Below are 26,661 nucleotides of genomic sequence, written 5' to 3' on the forward strand. Positions count from 1 at the left end.
GCAGCACAGCCTTCTGGCATGTCAGCCACTCCTCCCAGCTTTGTGTCATCAGTGTACTTGCTGAGGGCAGACACTATTCCCTCATCAAGGTCATCGATGAAGATGCTGAACAAGACCGGACCCAGCACCGACTCCTGGGGAACACCGCTAGTCACAGGCCTCCAGCCGGACTCTGTGCCGCTGATCACCACTCTCTGAGCTTGGCCAGTCAGCCAGTTCTCAACCCAACTTACTGTCCACTCATCTATCCCACACTTTCTCAGCTTTGCTAGCAGGATGTCATGGAAGACAGTATCGAAAGCCTATGCTAAAATCAAGGTAGATGACATTCACTGCTCTCCCCCCATCTACCCAGCTGGTGATGCCATCATAGAAAGCAAGGAGATTGGTCGAGCACAACTTTCCCTGGGTGAATCCATGCTGACTACTCCTCATAACCTTCTTCTCTTCCAATTGCTTGCATCCAGAACAAGCTGTTCCAACACCTTTCCAGGGACAGTGGTGAGACTGACTGGCCTGTAGTTTCCCAGATCCTCCTTCTTGCCCTTCTTGAAGACCAGAGTGACAATTGCTATCCTCCAGTCTTCAGGCACCTCTCCTGTTCTCCAGGACCTTTCAAAGATGATAGAGAGCAGTTTGGTGATCACCTCTGCCAACTCCCTTAGCACATGTGGATGCATCCCATCGGGACCTATGGATTTGTGTGCTTTGAGCCCATTCAGATGTTCCTGAACCAGTCTCTCATCAACCGGGGAGCGGGGGAGGGTGATGGGGGGGGGTGGGGGGTGGGGGGCTCCATTTCTCAGATGCTTTCTCCTCCCTCCAGGAGCGAGGAGTCCTAGGGGGGAGTCCTTGAAGCAAAGACTGAAGCAAAGAAAGCATTCAGCATTTTCACCTTCTCAGCGTCTTCCATTACCAGGACACCCCCCTCATTCAGCAAGGGACCCACACTATCCCTAGTCTTCCTTTTACTGTTTACATACTTAAACAAATCCTTCCTATTATCCTTTATCTCTTTTGCAAGCTTCATCTCTAGGTAGGGTTTAGCCTTCCTTGTCACGTCCCTGCAGGTCCTGACAACATGTCTATACTCCTCCCAAGAGGACAGTAATACTAGTAAGGAGCCTTATGAGTATAAATGTTTTCATAATACCCAGACCACACAGTTATGCTGGAACTACAAATGCACAGTGCGTTATTTACCAGCTGTACTTATGTACAAAAAATAATAATAATAAAAAAATAAAAATAATAATAATAATAATAAAACCATGCCTGACTATCCTAATTGTACATGGATTTGCTCTGGTGAAACACAAAAAAGTGTGATTTACCTACACCTCCCCATCTGCAGATCTCATAGCCTGACATGCATCAGCAAACACAGCACCATTATGGTGATATAAGCATACTTGTACATATTTCTCTTCTGCAGTCAACCACTGCAGTCAAAACCCTCTTAGGTCAGCTTCTCTGACATAGGCTCTGAGACCTGCAGTACAAGTGAATCCCGTATGCATCCTGGCACAGAGGCATGCACCCTTGTAATCTGGGCAGAACCTGCCAGCAGAGAGATTTGTTAGTGATTATCAGCTGGCTCAGAGTCAATCCAGCAGAGATTTCATATGGCTACATGCCTTTGGACATTCCTTACACATTCCAGATCACTCCACTTCTTTTGCTTCCCTCAAACCATAGAGTTTATGCTTCATGAAAGAAATGAGTGAAAGAAAAAAACTGTGAAGGAAGAACAGACTTACCCCACCAGTGCAGCTGGCTTCAAGTCTCCCTTTCTTCAGGGTGTCCCCAGCATACCACCAGTTTTCCTGTCATTCTGGGTACACGCAACAGACAGAGAAACAAGAAGCTGCAAGAGCATGTGCCATTAAGCAGACATGATACCCAGCTTTCCTCTGAAGAAATGAAGTGGGTCTCTGGTGGGTCTCACACAGATGTGGCTGATCTTCATGCTTTTTAAGTATGACACAGCATCCCCCACGAGTACCCACCGTAAAATCACCATGAGATGCAGACACCGTGTTGCTGCTGAAGGCAGTTTCGTAACTTTGCAGGAGATGAGGTTACATCACATACTCATCCCCCTCCCCCTCCCCACATGATTTATCAGATTAGGGAAGTGGAAAGAGAAGGAAAATGAATGCAGAACAGGACTGGCACTCCACAGGAGTGAACCACTGACCTTTAGTCTCACACTTGGGAGCCTAGCCAAATCTTCGTCTGGAAGCCAGACCAGCATTTCTTCTGCAGATTTCTTCAGGACATGATGTGACAGCTTTTCAAACAGTAGAAAATGAGGAATCATGCCTAGACAATACCCTGGAAAACAGTCTTTTTGGAGCATTGCTTCAGCCCATCACAGGTAGCCATTAGATTGCCTTTTGTGTACTCAAATTAAGTCAAAACCACAAAATGAGAAAGCGGAGAATGGTAGTAACACACACCCACTCACTCACTCATTCATTCACTCAAGGAAAGGAGAGCAAATTCAGGGGGAATCATCCCCTTATGTCCAGCTTCTATCTCTGGGTAGTCACATTTGCTGATTTTAAACAAACATGAAAAATTCTTGAGTTTGACAGTGATAACAAGTTTTCCTCTCTGTGATCTTCAGCAGCCATACCAAGGAACACTAGAGAGAGCCTTAAGATGGCACTGGCTTAAATCAGTAATTGTGATGTATGTGATTCAGTCCTCTGTGGAAATACCAATGCTGAGACAGCACTCAGGCTCTATCCTACCAATAAGAAGTGCAATGCCATGTTCTGTGGTTCTGCTTGGTCATCTGAGGTTTACCTGCATCTGGGGTGCATACACTCCCTGTTATTTTTCCAGTGGACATGGTTTATTAGAACTCTGAAAAAAGTGTAGCATCATATATTGTTCCACTGCATTGTGTCAGTTACCAGATAAGCGTCATGCCCACTTATGAAGGGCAAAACACTGAAGATTAGCTTTTTACAATGGGATAATTAGAAATATCATGTGATAGGAGGTTTTGGTCCAAACACATCACTCTGTTAATGCTGATGGACAACTAATATGCTTCCATGACTTATGGAAATTATATGGGAAATTAATCATCTTTAGAAAAGGTGATTTACAGAATCACAGAATTACAGAATAGTCTAGGTTGGAAGAGACCGCCAAAATCACCGAGTCCAAACTCTGACCTAACACTAACAAGTCCTCCACTAAACCATATCCCTAAGCTCTACATCTAAACGTCTTTTAAAGACCTCCAGGGATGGTGACTCCACCACTTCCCTGGGCAGCCCGTTCCAGTGACTAACAACCTGTTCAGTAAAGAAGTTCTTCCTAATATCCAACCTAAAACTCCCCTGGTGCAACTTTAGCCCATTCCCCCTCGTCCTGTCACCAGGCACGTGGGAGAACAGAACAACCCCCACTTCGCTACAGCCTCCTTTCAGGTACCTGTAGAGAGCGATAAGGTCACCCCTGAGCCTCCTCTTCTCCAGGCTAAACAGTCCCAGCTCCCTCAGCCGCTCCTCGTAAGACTTGTTCTCCAGACCCTTCACCAGTTTTGTAGCCCTTCTCTGGACTCGCTCAAGCACCTCCATGTCCTTCTTGTTGCGAGGGGCCCAAAACTGAACACAGTACTCGAGGTGCAGCCTCACCAGAGCCGAGTACAGGGGGACAATCACTTCCCTGGACCTGCTGGCCACGCTGTTTCTTATACAGGCCAGGATGCTGCTGGCCTTCTTGGCCACCTGAGCACACTGCTGGCTCATATTCAGCTGACTATCAACCACTACTCCCAGGTCCTTCTCTGCCAGGCAGCTTTCTAACCACTCATCTCCCAGCCTGTAGCGCTGTTTGGGGTTTCTGTGCCCCAGGTGCAGGACCCGGCACTTGGCCTTGTTGAACTTGCTATAGTTGGCCTCGGCCCATCAGTCCAGCCTATCCAGATCCTCCTGCAGAGCCTTCCTACCCTCGAGCAGATCAACACATGCAACTAACTTGGTGTCGTCTGCAAACTTGCTGAGGGTGCACTCAATCCCCTCATCCAGATCATCGATGAAGATGTTAAAGAGGACTGGTCCCAGTACCAAGCCCTGGGGGACTCCACTAGTGACCGGCCTCCAACTGGATTGGACTCCATTTACCACAACTCTCTGGGCCCGGCCATCCAGCCAGCTCTTAACCCAACGAAGTGTATGCCAGTCCAAGCCAAGAGCAGCCAGTTTCTTGAGGAGAATGCTGTGGGGAACGGTGTCAAATGCCTTACTGAAGTCAAGGTAGACCACGTCCACAGCCTTTCCCTCATCCACTAAGCGTGTCACCTTGTCATAGAAGGAGATAAGGTTCGTCACGCAGGACCTGCCCTTCGTAAACCCATGCTGACTAGGCCTGATCACCTGCTTGCCCTGCAACTGCCGCATGATGACACCCAACATAATCTGCTCCATGACCTTCCCTGGCATTGATGTTAAAATAACAGGCCTATAGTTCCCCGCGTCTAGCCTCCGGCCCTTCTTGTAGATGGACGTCACATTTGCTAGCCGCCAGTCAAGTGGGACCTCCCCCGATATCCAGAACTGCTGATAAATGATGGAAAGCGGCTTGGCCAGCTCCTCCGCCAGTTCTCTCAGCACCCTCAGGTGGATCCCATCCAGCCCCATCGACTTGCGTACATCCAAATGCTGTAGCAGGTCGCCAACCATTTCCTCATGGATTGTGGGGGCGACATTCTGCTCCCCATCCCCTTCCTCAAGCTCAGGGTACTGGGTGTCCAGAGAACAACTGGTTTTGCTGTTAAAGACTGAGGCAAAGAAGGCGTTAAGCACCTCAGCTTTTTCCTCATCTCTGATTACTAAGTTTCCCCCCACATCCAGTAGAGGGTGGAGATTCTCCTTAGTCCTCCTTTTTGTGTTGATGTATTTATAAAAACATTTTTTGTTGTCCTTAACAGCAGTGGCCAGATTGAGCTTTGAGATTTGGGGTATCAGAAGGGCAACCCAGCTTAGGAGAAAGTTGGACTAACCTTTGGTATCATGGTTTGTTTATTTATTTATTTTTGATCCAAGTTGTCATTGATTCAGGTTCAAGGACACAACAGTCTACTTGACACACTCTTCTGTTGTTGTTGTTTTTTGTTTGCTTTTTTATTTTTCAGAATTTCCTATAAAGGTCCTTTCTCAGAGTTTTTAATTTCACATTAGCCAATACAATTCATTTCTAAAGTTTTGGTGACCAAATTCTTAAAGGTTTGGGTGATTTATCTGTGGGAATAAGTAAATTGGGCAAGTCTTTTCCATCTCTTATTATGTATAGATGAGAATATTTTATTACTGTTTTCTAGTAATTTTAAGTAATGTTTGCTGAGGAGATATTTATATGGTAGTATAAGACTCAGAAATGCAGACACAAAATTTTCCATCAAACCTTTCTGCACTGGAGAAAAACATCATCTAAGTGAATTTTCACAAGTGCATTTCATTTGAGGCAAAGTACTTTATTATTGATATAAGCTGAAATGAGTTCTTCCAAAAACTGCCATGAAGTGTATTTCATTTTTTCAAACTTGCACTGTTCCTGAAGTATTCCCAATGGTACTATTACAGATGTTCATTAACATGACTGGCATATGGACAGATTGCATCAATGACATGGTACTTTTTACACTCCTATGATGGGTGTCCTTTGATGGATATCAGCACAACCGTGAGAGCAAGTCCATGGGGAACATAGCCTCGTGGCTTTCAGTTTCATGAAACAGACAAAAAATATAGCTCTTTCACTGCAGAAGTGTTAAGGCAGCTCTGAATGCCAAAGTGAATTGGGTTTTTCATTCAGTGACTGGTCAAGAAGAAAGGGTGTTGTAGGAATACGTATTGTAAGCATAGTAAAAGAAATTCAGTTAGGTACAATATATGACAGTGAGTTCAGGCAAGTCAATCTGAGATTTAAAAGACTGCATATTCTACCTATTTTAAAACCTACAGTTTTCTTGCACATTACATGGGTGTTTGCCACAAATTAGTTGTCAATACCATCAGTAAAATAATTCTGAGTGTTTCTAGCCAATACAGTGTTTGTTGTTTGTGCCTTTTGATTGTTCTGAACAAAACTGTTAAAAGAACACATTAACAAAAGAGACCTGTTTCAATACCTGAGAAGGGCAGGGAGAAGTGGATCTGTTTGATCTAGATATCCAGGCTACATTGTACTTATGCTTTTTACATCACAGTGGAGGCTTATCAGATCTGACAGGCCTGTGTGTTTTGCTTTATCCACCTACCCCTCATAAGAAACAGATGTGTTTTTGTGCTCATCTAGATTTCAAAACATAATGGGTTCTAACTTCACCTCTTTTAGCCATGCTCCTTGTAGTGTTGAGCATTTAGCTAACTCTCTTGTAAAATAAGACCAAAATTACTTACCTAGCTAAAAAGTTTCTTTTAATATAGATAAAATTGCTTGAAAAATGTCAACTGTTTCTTGCTATTAACCAAGTTATTACACCAAATTTAAGATTTAAGACCTTTTAAGACCTTTTTTTTTTTTTTTTTAACTTTTTCCAGTCTTTAAACCATCATTACATTGTTTCAGTCATTCACTGAATCAAAACCAAGTTGTATAAGGTGGGAAAGTCTCAAAGTCTCAGACCTGATATCCAATTTATTTTCATTTTCCCAGTGTTACAAAGGTATAAGCCATGTTCAATGAATTTTAATAAGCAACAACAAATCAAAAAAAAAAAAAAAAAAAAAAAAAGGCTGAGGTAAGTTTACCAAACAAGCAAACTGACTTTCTTTATCAGCTCTAAATTGCAGGGAGGCATGGGGTGATAGTGAAAACAGTGAAAGACAAGATCTTTTCTGCAGTGGAACACACCTTCCAGTGATATTACAAGGCTGCTGAAGTCAACAAAACACCAAATAATAGCAGAAGGATTTTCAAGCTGGTTCAAAGAATATCTGACCAGCTAAGGCACCAAAACCTTAACTACCAGTACACATTTAAAGGTCTGAGGAGGTCAGATACTGTCTGAAACTTGCATATCACTTGGAAGACTTGAATGCCAACAAATCCACTTCATATGCAATTTAACTGAATCCAGCCTCTTGACTGTTTGATGAATGTGTTATTGATATACATATATCTAAAATCACTTGAAACTTATGTATGAAACTTATACTTCAGGACACCTGACCAGAGGTGAAGTCCAAAGGAGGACTTACAGCACTAGTTTGCAACATGCATATAAGGTGGTACTTTCCTGACCAGCTGCATCTGACATGAAGGGTACAGGACAAGAAGAGAGGCTTCAATAAGGTACAAATGAAAAAGGTGCATATGCACCAGCACAGAAATTCCCCCCAAAAATCAAGTCTCTAATCAGCTCATGTCTACATCTGCACACTTGCTAAACAAGATCTAGAGCTACTTATGGGACAACATGCCTCCTGTGGTGTGTGTAAATAATAAAAAATCAAAATAGCATCTTCATGAGCAGATTTGTCAAGGGATGTTCATGTTCCACCCTACTTTACACTTTATAATATCACATCAGCATTACATTGCTAATGACAGAAATACGTAACAGCTGTTTTTATGAGTACTCTTCCAAGAAAGTGTAACATAATAATAGAGTTTTTACAGTAATAGAATTTTCTACAGAATACTAATTGAATGACTCTGTTATGTTTATATGCAATTACCAGCTCATGTATGTTTCTGGAGAAATACAGCTAAATGTATTTCTGTATTATGAAGTTCATTTTGAAGAACATTTTAGAGGTGATTTAAGGCGATATCAACCATCATTGCAAGACTCTGAAAAACATTGAATCATACAATCATAGAATTGTTGGGGTTTGAAGGGACCTTAACAATTAGTTCCAACCCCCCTGCCATGGGTAGGGACATGTGCCACTAGACCAGGTTGCTCAAAGCCACATCCAGCCTGGCCTTGAACACTTCCATCGATGGGGAAGGTGGAAAATACTTCATTTTAAAAGAGTTTATTTCCATGACAATTGTTGCCTGCTATACTTTTCACTATGGGTTCCTTGAGTGGTTCCAAATGTACCAAACTTTTCAGTATATTTGGCTTAGTCCACAAAGTCAGTGCGCATGAAAAAATTGAAACTCTTGTCTATTTAGAACAAACAGAAGCCCATAAGTACATTGAAATTCTTGAAAGAAGAAGCTCCTTCTGGCACAGGAATTCTGTTCCTGTATTCCCTCACTTCTATGCCATGCAGCTAATTGCACAGACCTTGGAAGGCTTACAGGAAGATAACAGGAAAAAAAGGTTTTGTAATAAGTGCTGAGAAGCCTGTCTCTGTGCTTAGGACTGGAAGATTACAGCATAGTCTTAAAAAAATAAATAAATAAATAAATAAAAAATTTATTTTTTGGAGCACAGATTTTTCAGTGTCATTCTTCTGCATATGATATATGAATTATACCCTGTGGACTCAGAAAAGCTCATCAGCCTCTCTTTGCCTCAGTTCCTAAACCGTAAACCAGAGGGAAAACTTTCCTATCTAACAGGAGTGTGGTGAAGGTGACCTACAGTTAGAGGCAATAAGTCTATACCAGCCATGTTCTGTCAGTTTGGGTGCAAGAACTGTGTTCTGTTTCTGACTCTAAGGCTATTATATTTGTGACATTGAGCAATAAAATTACAGATAAAGGTAACTAAACTTAAGTGACAACATATATGTATCTACTTCAGTACTATCTCCTATTATACCTAAAGAAGCTCTAAGAACCAATTTGGTTGCCCACACACAGGCACCTATTAACATTCAGGATACCCCAAGGTATCTCACCTGACCTTCTGCTCACCAGTAGGCAAAGGATTCCTTCAGGTTTTGTGCCGTATCTGTAAGTTCCACATGGATATCAGAGGTTCCCTAAGGCATCTCCAGTGCCATTAGATACCTATGTATAGGTTTCTGATTGAGTCCTCTTTATTTCTATTCCCACCTTTTTTCAGTATGTTACTGCCTACTTACTTGTCCAATTTTTTAAAGAAAGAGCTTCTCATTATGTGTTTTTATTGCAAAACATCAACTTTGGTGGTAGGAGCCTGAAATATACCTGTCTTCAAAAGTGTATTCCTGAATGATATAGAGGCCTAGAGAACTCAGAAACCTTTGAGTTTCATCTCAAAATTTACCAAATGGTCATCATGATTTGAATTTGTATTGTGTGAAACCTGGGCCATGACTGGTAAGAAGTAATCATTCAAAACCCTCCCAGAAACAAGCCGAAGAATATATTAATCAATTAGGAATAAGGGTATCTTACACGCACACAAAACTGCAGCTTTTAGGGATGGTGAGAGAAAACAAGTTTTTCATGCTGAAATCTTGGCCTGAAGTGAGAAGCCAAAAGGAAGAAAGGGTGGAACTGATGAGTTTTCATCTAGACATTAGGATGGGGGTTACTTCACCTAGCTTTATATGCTCAGTTCTGAACTGGTGACTCCAGGATCCATGAATAGTTGCACAGAAGAATAGGATCCTCTTGGAACCATCTTGCCTACAATAACTCAGAAGCCAGTTACAGAAAGGACTTGCCATCTAGACTTGCTTCTCTCTCTCCATTTCCTATGGAAAGGGTCACTGATGATGAGCTCAGAATAAGTGCAAGAAAGGTGGAAGGAGGAATCCCAGCCCGAGGGATACCAAGAATATTGCTCTAGTCCTAGAGCTCTACAAAACACACAGAATGAACTAGCTTGTTCAAAGCCTCTGATACAGACAGCACTTGGTACTTGTATCCAAAACCAAATCTCAATGTTTACAATATGCATGAGCCATACAGGCAGAACATACATTGAATTGCTGCTGCAACTAGTGCAGTATCCTCATAATAAGACCACAGTGCAATACCTGTCTGATCTGCAATGATTGCTACTGTCTCTTGTTTGTCCACTCAAAGTCAAGGGAATACAAAAATGTTACAAACCTGTCCTTGTAAGACTTGAGTGTTTCAAGTTTTCTAAGTTTTCCTCTTGCATTTCACTCCCAAGCATAACCATCAACAGCACTGAACTGAGAATGAATTCCGACCTGCTGTTCTTATCGAAGGGAAAAATTTGCCAGTATCCATTGTGACTGGAGAAAAAGTGTAATCCTCTCTACCTGTACCCTACCTACCTATTCTTCCACTATCCACACCACGCTGATCAAACATGCCAGTCATGCTACAGGCTGCTCCAGAGACTGAAGTGCGATGTAACTGGTTCATAGATTTTGTGCAGTCCAACGACTGAGGTCCACACTACAGGAAAGAGGATGCTCTTGTAATCAGAATGCTGGAATGAGGAAGCAAAGCATGTGTATTCTGAGTTCAAAATCAAATGCTCTGAAATAACACAACAAAATCTGTCAACCTTATGGGGATTCTAACAGTTTAAAGACAAAATACTCTCTTCATGTTCACCTGGAAGACACTAATCTCACCTTCCTTCTGCAAAGATATCTACTTCAGATTAGTCTTACCTAAATCTCTCTGTGATGCCACCATGCTTTCATACCCTTCAGCCTCAACCCTATACCTGGAGAAACCTCCCTATCAAAGTATGTATGGCTATTGTTTCACTCCTTTTCACCTTAAAATCTTTCATTCTAATAGTGCCTGCAAATCATTGATGTGGTACTAAAAAGGTAATTGACAAACCAGGATGTCTCCCTAACTCTAACCATTTTTCTCCACTTTATTCCCATATGCCTACTCCTACCTTTATTCTGCCCATGTCTGCAAAGCACTTAATCCTACATAACATGCAGATTGCAAGCTCTTCAGGTTCCATTTCCCTCTACAGTGACAACAAAAGTACTTATAATAGCAACACAAATTGAGGATGCAAAATCCTCTTTCCTTCTCCAGTGATGTGGTACATCAGCACCCAATGATCTGGAAACCAAATAGAGCACATATTTATAGGAACCAGAAACTGAACGATTCAACTTTCCATCTTCTAATAGTGGATCGTGTAGCCAATAGGTAATACATTATGTTCCAATTTCTGTCCTTCAGATGCAATTACAATTTGAAAAACAGCAAACACCTTCCTGAAATTGCTTTGCATTTACAATAAAAAAAAATAAAAAATAATAAAAAAAATGGTTTTGTTATGACACTTCCTTAATCTGAACCTATGGATAGCCTATGGAAATAGAAAGCTTTGCCTTGAATTACTATAGCTCATAACGAAAGGCACAGTGACATGAAATCCTTACTGGGGCAAAATACTTCAGACTAACAGTGGGTACTTACTGCAGGGGGACTTTGTCTGAGATTTGTATACTGCTATCAAAGTAATGAAGGTAGAGGAGATGAGTAATAGGGAAAATTATTTTCCACTTCAAAAATAACTCTATTTTTTTTATAATAAAAAAAAAAAAAAAAAAAAAAAAAAAAAAAAAACTGACTTCAGTTAGGGCAGACTCCGTCAGTTAGCTGTAAATCAGTCCACAACTAGCAAGGCCATACGCAGTCAAACAGCTGCAGAACTGCATCATAGAAGTGAGTGACATGAACCCTTTTTAACTCCTTAGGGTGTTATGAAGTTTAATTATTGTTTACATATGCTTGGAGATCTTCAGATAAAAGGTAATGTGTTCATATGAAGCATCATTAATATCACTGTTGCTGCAGACTAGTAGAGTCCTCATAAAGGTGGATAAATAAATAAATTAGCCAGAGTAACATGCAGGAAGTTTCTCTCCTCCTACTGCAGTGTGCAGCAATGGGAAATCTATGGTTTTCCATTCCCCTGCAACAGTATGATGTACTAGAGAAAGTTATCCTAGACTATAATCAGAGGTCCTAATGTCTTTACAGGCTATAGGCCAAATGCTAAGTGATCATTTGGATTAGCAATCCTGCTATAGTAGCTCAGTATACTTCAGACTGCAGTATACTTCAGCATTCCTTCCCACTTTAACTATTGTAAGAAGCTTGGAACTGATCCATTCAGGATTGTACCTGCCCTGGGCTTGCAGTTTTGTTTTGGTTGCCCCCCAGTGCTTTGGAACACAATTTTCTATAGATCAGTATAGAAAAAAGCATTCTTAGTAACAGCATATACTCCTAATTGGAAGTCAACACACTACCATATAGAGAAGAAAACACTATTCTCTGACACAGGAGATACAATATAATGCAAAGCAGACACTGACATTGGAAAGAATGACTATTTATGAGTATGCAGATCACATACCTCAATCTCATTTGTTTGCTGACATAATGGATAGTGTACAACTTGTTCCCTTCATGTCCAACATACCAAGGAAGCCTTTCAAATGACTTTTTGTTATGAAGAGATTTAGATAATTAAATGGGATATAATATTAGGCAATTAAAATGTGATTAAAAGGCTGTATGTCTAGGAATGTCAAAACTAACAATAAAAGGAAAGAGGGCAGAGTCAAGGGAAAAACATATTTGTTTGTTTTTCAAGAATTGTTCACACGGTTCGTAGGCTTACGTGAGGTGGGGATACCTCTAAAGGGATGAGGATATCTTGACAAAGTAAAACAGAAACAGAGGCAGAGAAGTTTTATGAGTTGCTTGAAGTAGTCTAGAAGTAGGAGTGCCCTAGGTCTCTTTATTTCTAGTTCTTTCACTATTGTTTGTCTGTGCACTCAAATGAGAATAATATGCTGAACCTCAGGTTGCTGGTTCCGTCTTTGTACTAAATGGGTAACACAGAAACACAGATCTAATGGTTTCCTGCTGCTCCCTGCAAAAAGTATGCATTTAGGACTTCAGTAAGTGAAACCATGTTGCCAGCCTAAGTAGTCTGGTTTGTGCAGTGAACTTCTGACCAGTACTGTAATTGCCATCCACATAATTTATCATTAGGTTCCTCCCACCCCATTAGCAAATAGATTCTCTTGGGCATTTTGCAGCCTCTTCTCCCCAGCCCTGTTCCTCAGAAGTAACAATTTAGAAAAACAACAGCTGCTACAGTCAAAGGTGATGAGTTAAGGGCTTAATTTGACATCTGAGCACTTGCAGTCATATTCTGGGAAGCTAGCAATACAGCAAGAGAATACATTCAGCCCTGGAATGGAAGAAAGGTTTCCAGTTCCACTAGACATGCTGTTTTTTCATGAAGAGGATGGATCAATTCTGTTCCTAAATCAATAAAATAACCCGCTCCTGGAAAGTATCAGTGAATCACTCCTGTTGTGTTCCTAGCACATCAGTTAAATGGATTACCAGAGATATTATGTATATCCCAGGGTAACAATCATTTTCTGTGAGCTACTGGAAGTCAGCCATGGATACCAGTGGACTAGAGACTGATGCCAGTTATTTTATTAGCTGAAGATTTTTTTTATTTTTGCCATGTAGACATAAGCCTTCATTCATGCCTCAGACATCATAGTCTTTTCTTCTGTACTAGGGAACATAAAGCAACTGCATCTTCTGCTAAACCAATCTGTTTAAGAAGTTGTCATGAGCAGTAAAGGCAAGATGCCCTACAACAGGACTACTACTGTGCTAAATGAAGGAAGTTTTGTATCATAACTGGGCACTACTTAATAGTATAGTAGGACATTTTTCTTTTCCACAGAATTTCCTGAAATGGATGTGATTTCCAGCAGGTCACTGGATTTCCCCTCATTGATCAGCAACTGACATCATTGAGCTTGTCTTCAAACATTGCTACAAAAAGATGTGTGAATACAGTTCACATGAAGAGCAATTGTTTCCAAACTCATGGCTGCAGATCACTGGGAGTTCAGTGGTGGTTTATGCATGACTGGAAATGTTTGAGAAATGTTGGTGCTATCTGTACTAAAATGGTACAATTCACATAATCTGAACAGGACAGAGGAATGTAACAAGAAAAGCTGAAAGAAAGCAATAAACAAGTGTATGAAAGGACGAGCAGGTTCTTTTTTACTTTATGTGACAACCTTCAGTAATGTAGGTGTTTCCTCCACTACTTGGTAAACAGAGATAAGAGGATCTAAAGAAATTTATGCACAAGATAATGTATTTTATTGTAATATAGTGATTTCAAAATATTATACTTTTACTTAAATGTCTACCTCAACAGAATTTTACCCTCTTCTGCCATCACTTTTTCCAGAGATTTTGATGTTGACTGCTTATACATTGCCTCAGTCACCTATCTCCCAGAACAACCTCTAACAGTCTACTTAATTTTCCTCCCCAGATTTTAGTTTGACAAATGTATAACATTTCAATTGTTCTCTTCTGAAGCTTCTTCTGAATCCAATTTGTTTATTTTTTCATAATGACCTATGATGAATCCTATTGTCCAATAAGGAACAAAAGTGGAAAAAAAAGTGGAGTAATTTAACTAACTTAAATCCCTTCTGACACTCCCCATTTATTTTGCTTACAATACTCCTATCAACAATTTTTAATAAATCACTAGCTCCCTTAAAAATGCAGTAACATGATGGGAATAATGCACGCACTACCATCTAGAGAGCCTAAATCCTGGTTGTACCACTTCAGTCCAGTTCACGGAAGCTCACAGCTGTCAGTTATTCCTCAGTGAGCTGGGCTGTGTTTATCTTTACTCTTTCACTGGTCTCATTCCTATAAAACAGGGGTAACTTCCTTACAGAGGGCCTGTGAACCCTGCTAGTTCACTAACATTTTGAGATCCCTCTACTTAAAGACACCAATTAACATGCACTGGTTTTGCTAGTGACAATGTTTAATACATGCAGGTATTCCTGCCCCTGTTATCCCAGGCAGACATAATTTTCCCCACATCCCCAGTATTTGGGTTTCATTATCACTTTCCAGTAAGCATTATCCAAAGTTCAAGAATCATCACCTGCGCATCCTCCAGAACTTCACTCCTGTTCTCTACCTGTAATTCTCAACACTTCGTAAACATGCTACAGAAGAAATAAGGTAATGGAAATGGTACAAAGTCCATCCTCAGGAACTGTAAGTAAACATACCCTTTATCTCAGAAATGAAGCTATTTTTAATAATTTTATTCTTAGTATTACCGAAAATTTGTCATTCTCAAACAATAAAATCCCTCTCTGGAAGTAGATTAGCCATTGTGTAGTCAAAAAAAAAAAAAATCAAAATAAATCTGTGCTGGGCAAATAAAATGTTAAATGCTGCCTAATAAGCCTGGCAGGAGGGCATGCTCCTTTACAGAAACTGAAGAGAGGATGACACTGAACAATTAATAATTAAGATGCTGTCAGGGGGATGATACCAGTCAGAAAATGTCCAGTCTTTGAGATGTACTGGTAGGGCCCTGTGCATGCGCACACCAAGCAGAAAAAGCAGTGGTCTTGAGCCTGGGTATATATGTTGTGGCATGGTTGTAACCTGCCAGGACCACTGAGAGGGCTTGAATTGTACCTCTTCTGGGTACTGAAAATAGCCTTTAACTTTGAACAGGAGCAGGGTTATACACCATGTACTTGCCTCTTTTTTGACCTAGTTTATTTTTTCATTGTGGTTTTCAGGCTAACAGAAATTGTCATTAATATTTCTGGTCTCTGCAGAATTTTCATTTCCTTCAAGTGAGCAAACTAGCAAGCCAAATCTATAAACACAAAGCATTACACATTTTATTGAGGCTGGAATAAGAACCATCAGGAACAGTTACAGATATATATATATATGTGCGTATATATATATATATAATTTCTACCACTAGAGGCCTGTAACGTTCTGCATATTTGGCAAAAAGCATATTATCTGTCAGTGGCACATGAGCACCTTAAGTAAAAATCTGCATAATATTTTTAAAGAAGATCCTGCACATTTAATTTCAACTTCCTAAAATAACTACGCCAATGACATAACAAGTTTCACATAACATAATAAGCAGTTGTTTGGTAGCTTAATAAGACCATAAGAGAGAACGCTCAATAACTAAATCAGGTAATATCTATGCACATTAACAACTTTCCTCAGCTCTCTTTAGAACTCCTGGACCCATCACTTATGTAATGTTACTCAGATTGAGATCTACTGGGCAGACACCCAGCCAGCTAGTTTCCAGTTAGGCATAAGCACAAGTTTAGGAATAAATCTTCACACACACTGTATTTTTTTGCATTTGATTTGAAGAAACAGCCTGGTAACTTACCTGTTATTGCTACTGTGAAATATGTATCTTTCCTATACATGAAGGCTATTCTAATGCTTGTGACATAATCATGAGAGAGGTATTTTCAAAACAATATTTCAGTTTCTGCATGTGGTTTTGAGGCTCTCTGCTTAGGGCTCTGCAGTAATATCTCTGTGTGGAGCATAATGCAAAGCAAGTAAAGTCTAGTGTAAATAAATGGAAAAGCTTTGATTTGTTAGTGCTTCCTCCCCCACTTACATGGGTGTACCGTGACCATGTAAAAGATAGGAGAGTCAGACTTACCCACAGCCCCTAGGCCATTCCTCTAAGAACTGACCAAATTCACAGTGAAAAGACTATGTTTTAGATAGTCTTTGAGATCTGTGTAGCAGGTGCTGCACTTCCTTACTCTGCTCTTCCTACTTCTGCAGCACTGCTACCCTCTTTGAACTGAGAATAAAAGGTCACCACAGAATCTGAGAGGAGAAAATCAAGTGAGGAAGCAAAAGGAGGGAGAACTTTGGAGATGGAAGTATCTTCCTTGCTACTCAAGCTAAAGCCTGAAGGTGACTCACATCCTCCTCTGCACTAGTTCTTGCACAGCTCCTATACTGGGGAGCTTCATGAGCTGTTCTTCCTTTCTTTTCCCTATCCCTCCTCCCCTCTGAAGTGATCCAAAAATTCCTCCTCCTCCCCATGAATGACTTTCCTAAAATTCCTTCCCCAGAAAGTGAGCTGTTCTGCTTGGTCACTGGCATATCCAAGTCCTGTTATTATGCATTGCTCCAGGCACCAAAAAAAAGCCTTTAGGCATTTACTGCAAAACAGCATAGCAAATCTGACACACTTGGTAGAATGCACATTCAAAGTAAGGTTCTCAGCAGATATAAACTGATGTATCTCTAGAGAAAAGATGATCCTCGATATTCACTTGAGACAGTCTGTACAAAATGTCCCTGTAAAGTCTTTGAAAGCTGTCTGGTTTTAAGCTGGTGTAGCTTTACTGATTTTAAACTGTGCTGCTTCTAATTCACAACAGCACGGGAATGTTTAATAACAGCCTTATTGTGCACCTCAGTACATGAGCAAAACCCATCTTCCCATACACAGAAAGGAGATATCTTATAAAATAAAGTGTCAGCTTTAGTTAGCATAGTAACATGCTGAACTTTCATATTGAAATATAGCATATTGAAGAGCTGATAAACAAATCCTCAGAGCTGAAGCTTCAAACAGGACAAGACAGCAAAGCAGAATTATGCGGCCTTTTCCCAGCTATAGATTTGGTGCAGTAACTCTGGGGAACAAAGACCATCTAAATCTCCGTGTTCCTGGCACCACTGAGTATTTTTTCTGACAATGCAGAAGAGCCAGAGGACTGGGTGACCCTTGGAAGTTGATCAGCTTCCAACTCCAGTAAATTCTTGCCATAGGAAGCCAGTATTTGCTTTTTAGGGTTCATAAAGTATATATACACCCCTAGAATAATCAGACTTGATTTCTCCCTTTCTCAAGACCTCATCAGTAGGCTGATGTAAATCTTGCAAAAAAATATGTCGGAAGTACAGAACCACTCATTCTATCATGCTAAAACAAGTCCTTCATCCTGGCAGAGGCCACCCTTTAAATAAATCTCTTAGCTTTGCACACAAAAAACTAGTTCACTCAGCTGCTGTTAGCGGGTGTAGTTACTCTGATATCAGTGGATACCAGCTGAGGCTCATGTCAGACCTTTTTCTTGTGCCCATATGCATCACAGGAGAGCGGTGCCAAATTGTTGTATTTTAAACAATCACTCAACTCTTGGAATTAATAAAAAACAAAACTAAGCCTTTTGGAAATGGAGACAGAACACCTCAGTGCAACTCCACTCAAAACTGTTCCCTTCCCTTCACTGCACAGTGAAAACATGAGGAGTCATCAAAGCAAAAGTGGGTAATAACAGTCAAGTGACCAGGTCTGGAGATGAAACCTGCAAAACCAAATCTCGTTTTCACCAACTCTGCAATGAGCTTCCCTTGGCACTTCTGGAAATACCTTGCCTCACCACAGAATAAAGATATTTTCAACAATACCCTTTAGAAAAGCAAGTGCAACACTCCACTGAAAGATTTCCGAGTGCCAACTTTTCTGTTTCTGTCCTCCCTCTTTAGAAGCAAAGGTGTTCATGCTGTCTAGCTGAAGACTACTAGCTTAAAAATTTTTAGTGTGGAGACATCCCTTCATTCCCGATTGACTGTATAGCAAAATGTGTCTTTAATGTCAGTTCTCTGAATGACTTAAACAAGATTCAAATACAAATAAGTATTTCAGGTTTTGCAAAATTAAATGATTCCAGTAAAGCCACGAAGACATTTCAGACTCACCAAACCCTGGCCAAAATATTCTGCTTAATCAATGTTGATTGGTCAGAAGTTGCAGCAGAGGTTATGCCAACTAGATATAAGGACAAGAAAATCACCATGAGAGTGGTGCAACACTGGAACAGCTCAGCCATACCTATGGTGGAATCACCGTCCTTAGAGATTTTCAGACCTTGACTGCAGTGATAAACCACATGTCCCCAAGGAAGACACAAAGTCTGTAGATAAAGATGCAGACAGGATTGGGTAGGAACTACCCATGTTCTGGAGCGTAATCTTAGCCAGTGCTTATATCATGGAATAATAGAATATCCTGAGTTGGAAGGGACCCACAAGGATCATCTTGTCAAACTCCTGGCTCCACACAGGACCACACTAAAATCAGATGATATGTCTGAGTATGTTGTCTCAACACTTCTTGAACTCTAGCAGGCTTGGTGCCATGACCAAGACCCTCAGGAGCCTGTTCCAGTGCCCAACCACCCCCTCACTCAAGAACTTTTTCTTAACATCCAATTTGAACATGCCCTAATGCAGCTTAATGCCATTCCCTTGGGTCCTATCACTGGTCCCCAGAGAGCAGAGCTCAGTGCCTGCCCCTCCACTCCCCTTGTGAGGAAGTTGCAGGCCATCATATGGTCTCCCCTCAGTCTCCTCTTCTCTACGGTGAACAAACAATGTGACCTCAAGCTGCTTCTCATATGTCTTGCCATCTAGGGACTTCACCATCTTTGTAGCCTTCCTTTGGAAATTCTCTAATAGTTTTATGTCTTTCTTGTATTGTGGCAGCCAAAATTTTGCACAGTACTTGAAGTGAGGCCACAGCAGTACAGAGCAGAACAAGACAATCGCTTCCCTTGACCAGCTAGCAATGCTGTGCCTGATGGACCCCAGGGTACAGTTAGCCTTTTTGGTGTCAAGGCATGCTCTTGACTCATATTCAACTTGCTGTTGACCAGAGGCCTTAGATCCCTTTCTGAAAGTCTGATCTCCAGCTTCCCACCCCTGTCTGTAAGTATAGCCTGAGTTGCCCCATTCCAGATGCAGAATCTGGCACTTGCTCTTGTTAAACTTCATGCTGTTTTTGATTGCCCAGCTCTCTTATTTGTCAAGGTCTCTCTGCAAGGCCTCTCTATCCTCAATGGAGTCAACAGTTCCTCCTAATTCAGTGTCATCTGCAAAGTTACTTAGTATACCTTCAAGTCTAGCATCCAAGTCATTTATGAAAATATTGAAGAGAACTGGCCCTAAAATGGAGCCATGCAGAACCCTGCTAGTGACTATGCTGCAAGCTAAGAAATCACCAAATGCTTATAGCTCTAGTTTAGCAAAATGTTGGTGAAATAAAATAGACAACATAGGTACTGCTTTAAATTCAGAAGCAGACCCTGCCTTCTATATGAAAAGAATCCATCTCATCAAAAGTTATGCAAATCATCAAGTCTTTCAGCAGTCAAGTACCATTATCAGTGTTGATATATCTGTCCAATGCATGTTTTGCTATGACACTGATAATTGTAGTGCAAAGTATGATCACTCACCTGCCTGACAAGAGAAATATGACTTCCTAAGACTGGTGGGAAAAGCAGAGAGACATATGCAAATACACTCACTCTTACTACGCACATACACAGACACAGGTAGTTTTATTTAGTAACAGGAGTCCATAAAGTAAAATATATGTAAACTTGAAAAAAAAAAAAATATGATAGGTTTCACTTTTTTTCCCCTCATTTCAGTTTCTTGACTTATGTATATAAGGAACAATTCTCTTGAGTTGTTGATAGAGTTTTTGTTTCATCCAGCTTTCCCTTCAGCACACACACTTGGAAGCTATTGAGGTGGGGGAGGAGGGCACAAACAGAGGAAAAGCAAGTTCTTGCAGAGCTTTCAAAACCAACAGTTAGATGTAGAACTTGTGAGCATCCACAAGCAAACGTATTTAACTTGAGCCAGGTTCAAAACAGGCAAGTGCTGGGTAAGTAGCCTCTGTAGTGCTGATAATGCACCTCACTCTTGAACTGCACTTCCTTAATTTCTTGGCGCTTGTCTGCTCTGGCATCCACTTCATTTGACATCTGCTACTCACAGCCTCAATGGACAGCTGTGCCCTTTCGGACTCTTGTTCCATTTTCCCCCTGCTTTCAAGATTAAGATGGGAAACAATGACAGCAAAAATCACACAAAGAAGGAAAGCATGCTGCATTTATGTGTATTGCTGAGACAAGGAACTGGGGAAAGGAATAACAGAGGCTTATTTAACCCTTTTGGAACTTTTCTCCTGAAATACAGACCTGAGTATCTAATCCACAGCTGCTGTTGTGCCATCCTTCATGTTGAGATTTAGTATTGTCTTCAACTATTAAATTCAGGTAAAGATGCTGTAAAAGTAAAGGTAGAAAGAAGGCCAATATTTTATTTCCTGTTTCTGATTTTATTCAAATATTTGAGTGGGAATGTGGGGTAGAAATAACTACTTTCTTCCTTGCAGACCTTTTGCCATTCTGGGATACTCAGGTACTCAGTTGGCCTAGAAGATTTCTCTCTTTAAAACCGAATTTGCCTAAATCTACTAGTGAGCTAGACAAGAGGATCCAGAAAGTAAAGACTGGTTACTACCATGAAAGCTGTTATTATTTTGTCCCTTGATCCCGATTGAGCTGCTCAGTTTCTTAGGGGAAATGACTGTAAAACACATCCAGACTTCTGAGGTTTCAGACTGCCAGTGACTGGAAAGAGACTTCCTGCACTTACATCCTAAAATTAAGTCACACTGAAAATAAATAAATAAATAAAACAATCAGAAGACCGAACATTGAGATTTTCTAGCACTTCCATTCACTTGCAAAGGATATTCATATGCTTGTATTAAGAAGGAATCATGTGTGCTGTTGCCACATCAAATGCACAGGAAACATTCCTTTTGTGGTTCCATATGGACTATTCTGTTGCAACTCTCTATGCATAGAAGGTGATAGGATTTCCGCTGTGAAAAAATGAGAGTCCTCATATGTTCCTGCACTAGTATATCTTGCAGGATTCTCATGAGAACTTGGAGAAGCTTATTTGCTATTTGTTAATCTAATTCAAGGGGATTTTAGGGCAAAAATAGTACTGTGAACATGACAGTCTAGTGCATACAGTGATGATTGTTCTGAGACTTCGGGCAAGTGGAATAGTGGAGTTTTAATTGTGGCTGATGTTTGGAACCATGTTCTGGAACTTTGAACCAAAGACTGACCACTACTGTAGAATTTCTTCAAATTCTGTCTATAAAAAATAAATAAATAAATAAATTAAAAAAATTGCTTTTTTTTGTGTCTTATGCACAGCACAAGATTTTTCTATATTTATAAATCCAGGATCAGCATTGCTAACCAAATTCATTGAGACTGTGCTGATTTGCACCATCAGAAAATATGACCCCAAAACTATTCATTTTAGTTTAGTTTCCCTCATGTTTGCAAACTGCAGAACACTGAGACAAACTGTGTCCCGCTCAGTGGTCACACAATATGATGGCACAGACCAAGGTGTTAAATTCTCTATGTAGAGGAGATCATGATCAGGAGCTGTGTATGAAGAGAGAATGTAAATGAAGTGAGTCTCTTCCCCATATCCTCTGCCAATGACAAACAGCAAGTGGATGAGGCTCCAGAGATACCAACAGTACTTACTCCACCTACACGTCTCTCTGTAGTGTCATGCTACATATCACTACTGCATCTTTTTATCAAGGAAACTCTGCCTTCTAATGGAGAACATTAGGATGCTGATGTGATATTTGTGGTGCAGAAGTCCAAAGCCAGTTCTGTGATAGAAAGCAATGGTACTCTCTCCCGTAGATCTCACTAGGACCCAACCTAGTAACTCAATCTGTATGACAATTTGCCCCTAGAGACTAATAACATATTACCCTGTTTTAGAGATCAATGCATTACCTTCTGCCTACTCTGTTTCTATAAGGTCTTTCTGACTGCCCATCCATTCAACTATACAGTATAAAGCACAGTTAATTCCAGGCATGGTGTCCTGTACTTCAGATGAACTCTGGCTCACCCTTGCACTACTATCTGTTTTCACATGAGCTGCAGCCCTCCAAATGATGTATACTGACTTGGTAGTCTTACCCTGGTCTCTCTTCATGTGATTATATCATTCTTAGAAACTTCAGTTGACTTTGCAATGAAACAGGTCCTTTTTGCAGGTTCAAGGGTGCTTTCTAGGATGCTGTCTGTGTTATTCCTTACCCTGCAACTTAAATCTCCTGCACTCAATGTGATTCTTTTATGCAGAGTGCTGCAACACCCAAAGGATTTGGGCAGGGATCTACTTTCAGGGTCAGATGGTCTCAGCATCAGGGAAAACAGTTTAAGGGTGTAGGTTCAAGAATTATCTGTGTCACACCTTATACTCTGATTTATCTTAATAGACATTGGAAGGCTTATCTCAGAGTAATTTAGGCAAATGAAACACAGGAAATACAATGCTATTTCCCTTCCTTGTTACAGGAGGCCTTCATGGAAGGAAAATCTAAATATGTCTATGCTTATACTTGGCTGTGTTTTTGTCCCCGGAGATACTGTTCTATGTGATTAAAATACTGCAATCACACATCCTCCTATCAGAGGTTACTCTCCCTGCAGCAGGGGAAGACAGGAGCAAACATAGGCTGGCTCTTTGTCTGCCGTTGCCTATATATGGTTCAAAACACCAGTCACTTTGCTCAAGGCAGGCAAAACAATGACAGTGTACAAAGGTGAGGTTTCTGTAAATGGTATACCTTTGTCTGTGGCCAGAAGAGTAATCTCTGCCCAAAACAGCACTTGTACTCCTTTTCTATGGCTATCCAACATTTGAAAATAAGTGGAAATCATTGAACTAGATAGGAACACTGACAGCATACTCTTGGAGATACCAAATTTAGTAATATATATTTAATGGTAGGTCATTAAGATGATGTTGAGCTGGCTTCACCCTCATAAATCATATTTCTCATTACTTTACTTAAGTGGATTGTTCCAATTGTGTTTCAATAATATTTCATAGCCTACACAAAACTGTCCCTCTATAGAACAAGCTACCTTTTGTACATTTGATTTCATACAATCTCCTTTAAGTCCAGCTTTGCCTAATATTTCCATGTCTCATCTGATAGCTCCCAGATTGTTTCTGAGATGATAAATGTGAGGGGAAAAAAATGTATTTTTTCTAACAACAAAGATGTTCATGGTTCTTCTGCTTATAGAGTGCCTGACCATCCTTCCTGGAACCCTATAGAATTGCTCATCCTCATTATTTTGAGATTAATTCCAGCATTAAAACGTAATTTTCAGGAAAACCCAATGTGGTCTGAGAAAAAAGAAAAAAAAATAAAAAAGAAAAAAAAAAAGGAAAAAAAAAAAAAAAAAAAAAAAGATGATAGAAGATGAACCAGAAGGCTTGATCTACTAGTAATGGTATGGCAGAGGCCCCAAACTGTTTCAAGATTAATACATGGATGATAATCAATAAGCACTGAGGAGACTAAAGAAGCAAAACCTATTTTAAATAGTGGCTATGCCAAACAGAAATATTCATTTGGTCAGCCCCAGCGCTCCTTCGAGTAGCACAAGTGTATCCCCACTGGCACTTCAACCTTTCTTGGTTCTTCACATCTCCATGCTGAGAAAGGGACAGATCACATGGGGAGCATTAACATGATGAAACAGGAGTGAAAGTACTAATCAAGTGCCACTTGGTAGTTGCTAGTTTCAAATAAAAAACTAGTTTGCTGGTAAAGTTGATAACCTGTGCAAGCACATTGAAGCTGGGCTGTTCCAAGTAATCTAGACAGAAGTGTCTTTTGGAAGTAGCTGGACTCATTACTAAACAAGCCTCTGAGGCTGATTAAGAGGGCAGAACAACTTCAGATCACAAAGGAAAAACTTGGCTTGCAAGTTGAATGGATGTTCAAGTCTGCAAAAGGACAGTGGAGAACCAGCCACTACTTTTAGAGGAACAGACTCAAGCTACTAGCTTCCATGACTGGATGACATGACATGATACCTAGTGAGTGCAACAGACCTCCAGGTTCTTGACTGCTAAGTACTGAAGCTGACCCTCACTGGTGCAGTATCCTAAGGCAAGGCGGCTCACACAGTGACCACTTTTCTTTTTCTTCATTGCTGTTTCCAGTCTTCCTTTTGCCCAGAAACCAGGGTTTGTTAATGGTCTCATTACACAAGTTGTCTACCCTTTGTTTCCTAGAGGAACTCCTTTTAGTCTGGTGATACTCTTATTCTTTGTGAGTGTCCATCCTCTGCCCTAAGAACAAGGTCTATGCATGTTTCAATAATTGCTTAGGTAGTGCAAGTTATTCCAGCAGATTATAGCATGAGGCAGGGAATCACTGATAACAGTGAAATGCACATGGGAGATGTTGGATAGAAAAAGACGAGGACCAGAAGGGCAGGCCTAGGAAACAGAAAGCTGCAGAAAGCCCTGAGAACAGTCAGAGGCAATCTGTGTGCAAAGCAGAGCTGTGCAGTTGCCTCTTGACAATAACCACATGAAGGGGTCAGCAAGAGCAAATGCCTGGGGCACAGGAGGGGTGCTCAAAAGGAAGGGAGTTCTGTCTTTTGTGCTCTCTTTCCTTCATTGCATCTGCTCTTCACATAATCATACCCACCTTCCAGAAGTTACTGACACCACACTCCCCCAGAAACACCTCTTTCACATGTGTTTCCACCAGCACTCCTCTGGGTTTCAGCAAGACTTGCTCAAGGGAGACAGATAACCACTGGAACTGTTTGTCCTTGGTAGTCTTAGGATGCAGCTTACCACATGTGAAATCATGGCAAACTCTTGCATTCACAGTGACACCTGGCTCACCTGGGGATAAACACACCTTCAGTATCTGCTGATGTGATGCTCAGCTATAGCTCATGACCAGACAGAAGTGCAGGGGTCATTACATGCTTGGAGGCACTTCCAGTGACACACACACGCAAAAGAAAACTGAGAGGAACATCTGCCACCCACTGGGAGCTGCTTGCTTCAGCACAGTCGCTGTGAATGCCTCCTCTCTGCCAACATGGAACAGGTTCAAAGTGGGGGGGTTGTCACAGGTCAAGAACACAGTAGCAGAAACAAGGCAAAGTTAATCTACAGGGTATTAGCAAAAGGAGATGTGTAATAAAAGGTCAGTTAGTTCAAGAAAAAACCCTCTGATGTTTCAGATCTGCCTGACATCTGAGAAGCCAGCTGCTTTATGGGGTTGGCAGCAGGAACAACTGTTTTTCTCAGGCTCTTTTCTCCATGGCTGCTGCATGCAAAGCAAGGCTTTCAGCCAGCCCAACCTGCTTTGAAAGATCGGCTTGTCAGGACAAGGGCATTCCAAGTCCTACAGCATAATTGCAGTCAGTGCTGGGGAGACACAGACATGTTTTAACACAAACAGAATTCATTCTCATTCCTGTTCCCCTTCCTTTCAAGATCATAAATACAAAAGAGCCATGTTGCTGAGCTACTACTGTTCTGCCTCCCCAGCTCTTTTTTTTTTCACCCAACAGCATCTAACACCCTCAACACTGCTAAGGGTGTTAAATCACGGAATGGTTTGGGTTGGAAGGGACCTGAAAGTTAATTTAGTGCCAACCCCCCTGCCATGGGCAGGGACACCTTCCACTAAGACCAGGCTGCTCAAAGCCTCACCCAACCTGGTCTTGAACACTTTCAGGGATGGGGCATCTACAACTTCTCTAGGCAACCTGTCCAGTGCCTCACCACCCTTGTAGTAAAGAATTTATTCTGAATACCTTGTCCAAATATACCCTCTTTTAGTTTAAAGATATTACCCCCTGTTCTTTCACTATACTCCCTGATAAAGAGTCCCTCTCCTGCTTTCTTGTAGTACCTTCAGGTACTGGAGGACTATTGCTGGAGGCCTCATTTTTATCATACCTAAGAAACAAAGGATGCCAGCCAGCCCAAGGAGCCATGTCCCTTAGATGGGAGGGGGACTAAAAATCTTTGCAATCCAACTTTTTGTGGCACTGCCTTAGTGTTGCTAAGAAACTCAAAGGACTGTCTTCAAGGATTCAGGGCTACATATAAGCCAGAAGACTGACATCTCAACACCTGACCTGGCTTTATTCGGTGATTATGGCTTAATATGCTTTGGGCATGACTGTACTTACACGTGGGGAAGGCACAAGA

At 41.0% G+C, this 26,661-nt stretch overlaps 1 protein-coding gene and 1 long non-coding RNA gene across 4 annotated transcripts in view; one reads left to right on the forward strand and one right to left on the reverse strand.

Annotated features, from left to right (window-relative positions):
• LOC118157631 (potassium voltage-gated channel subfamily A member 1) overlaps positions 1-26,661 on the reverse strand; it is a 99,653-nt gene that overhangs the window by 6,442 nt on the left and 66,550 nt on the right. The window contains exon 3 of one of the 3 annotated variants that reach the window (XM_035312068.1): positions 20,166-20,843. The exons of the other annotated variants lie outside the window; for them this stretch is intronic. Within the exon in view, the coding sequence (XP_035167959.1) occupies positions 20,721-20,843 (123 nt within the window). The 3' untranslated portion in view covers positions 20,166-20,720. Of the gene's footprint in view, positions 1-20,165; positions 20,844-26,661 lie in introns of those variants that run through there. 3 annotated transcript variants of the gene reach the window in all.
• On the forward strand, positions 995-21,921 carry LOC118157727. Its single transcript, XR_004746715.1, has 3 exons — positions 995-1,107; positions 15,271-15,276; positions 21,912-21,921. It is a non-coding gene; the product is annotated as an uncharacterized LOC118157727 (long non-coding RNA).

The sequence above is a fragment of the Oxyura jamaicensis genome, chromosome 1, assembly GCF_011077185.1.
Source record: "Oxyura jamaicensis isolate SHBP4307 breed ruddy duck chromosome 1, BPBGC_Ojam_1.0, whole genome shotgun sequence".
In the NCBI taxonomy this organism is placed as follows: domain Eukaryota; kingdom Metazoa; phylum Chordata; class Aves; order Anseriformes; family Anatidae; genus Oxyura; species Oxyura jamaicensis.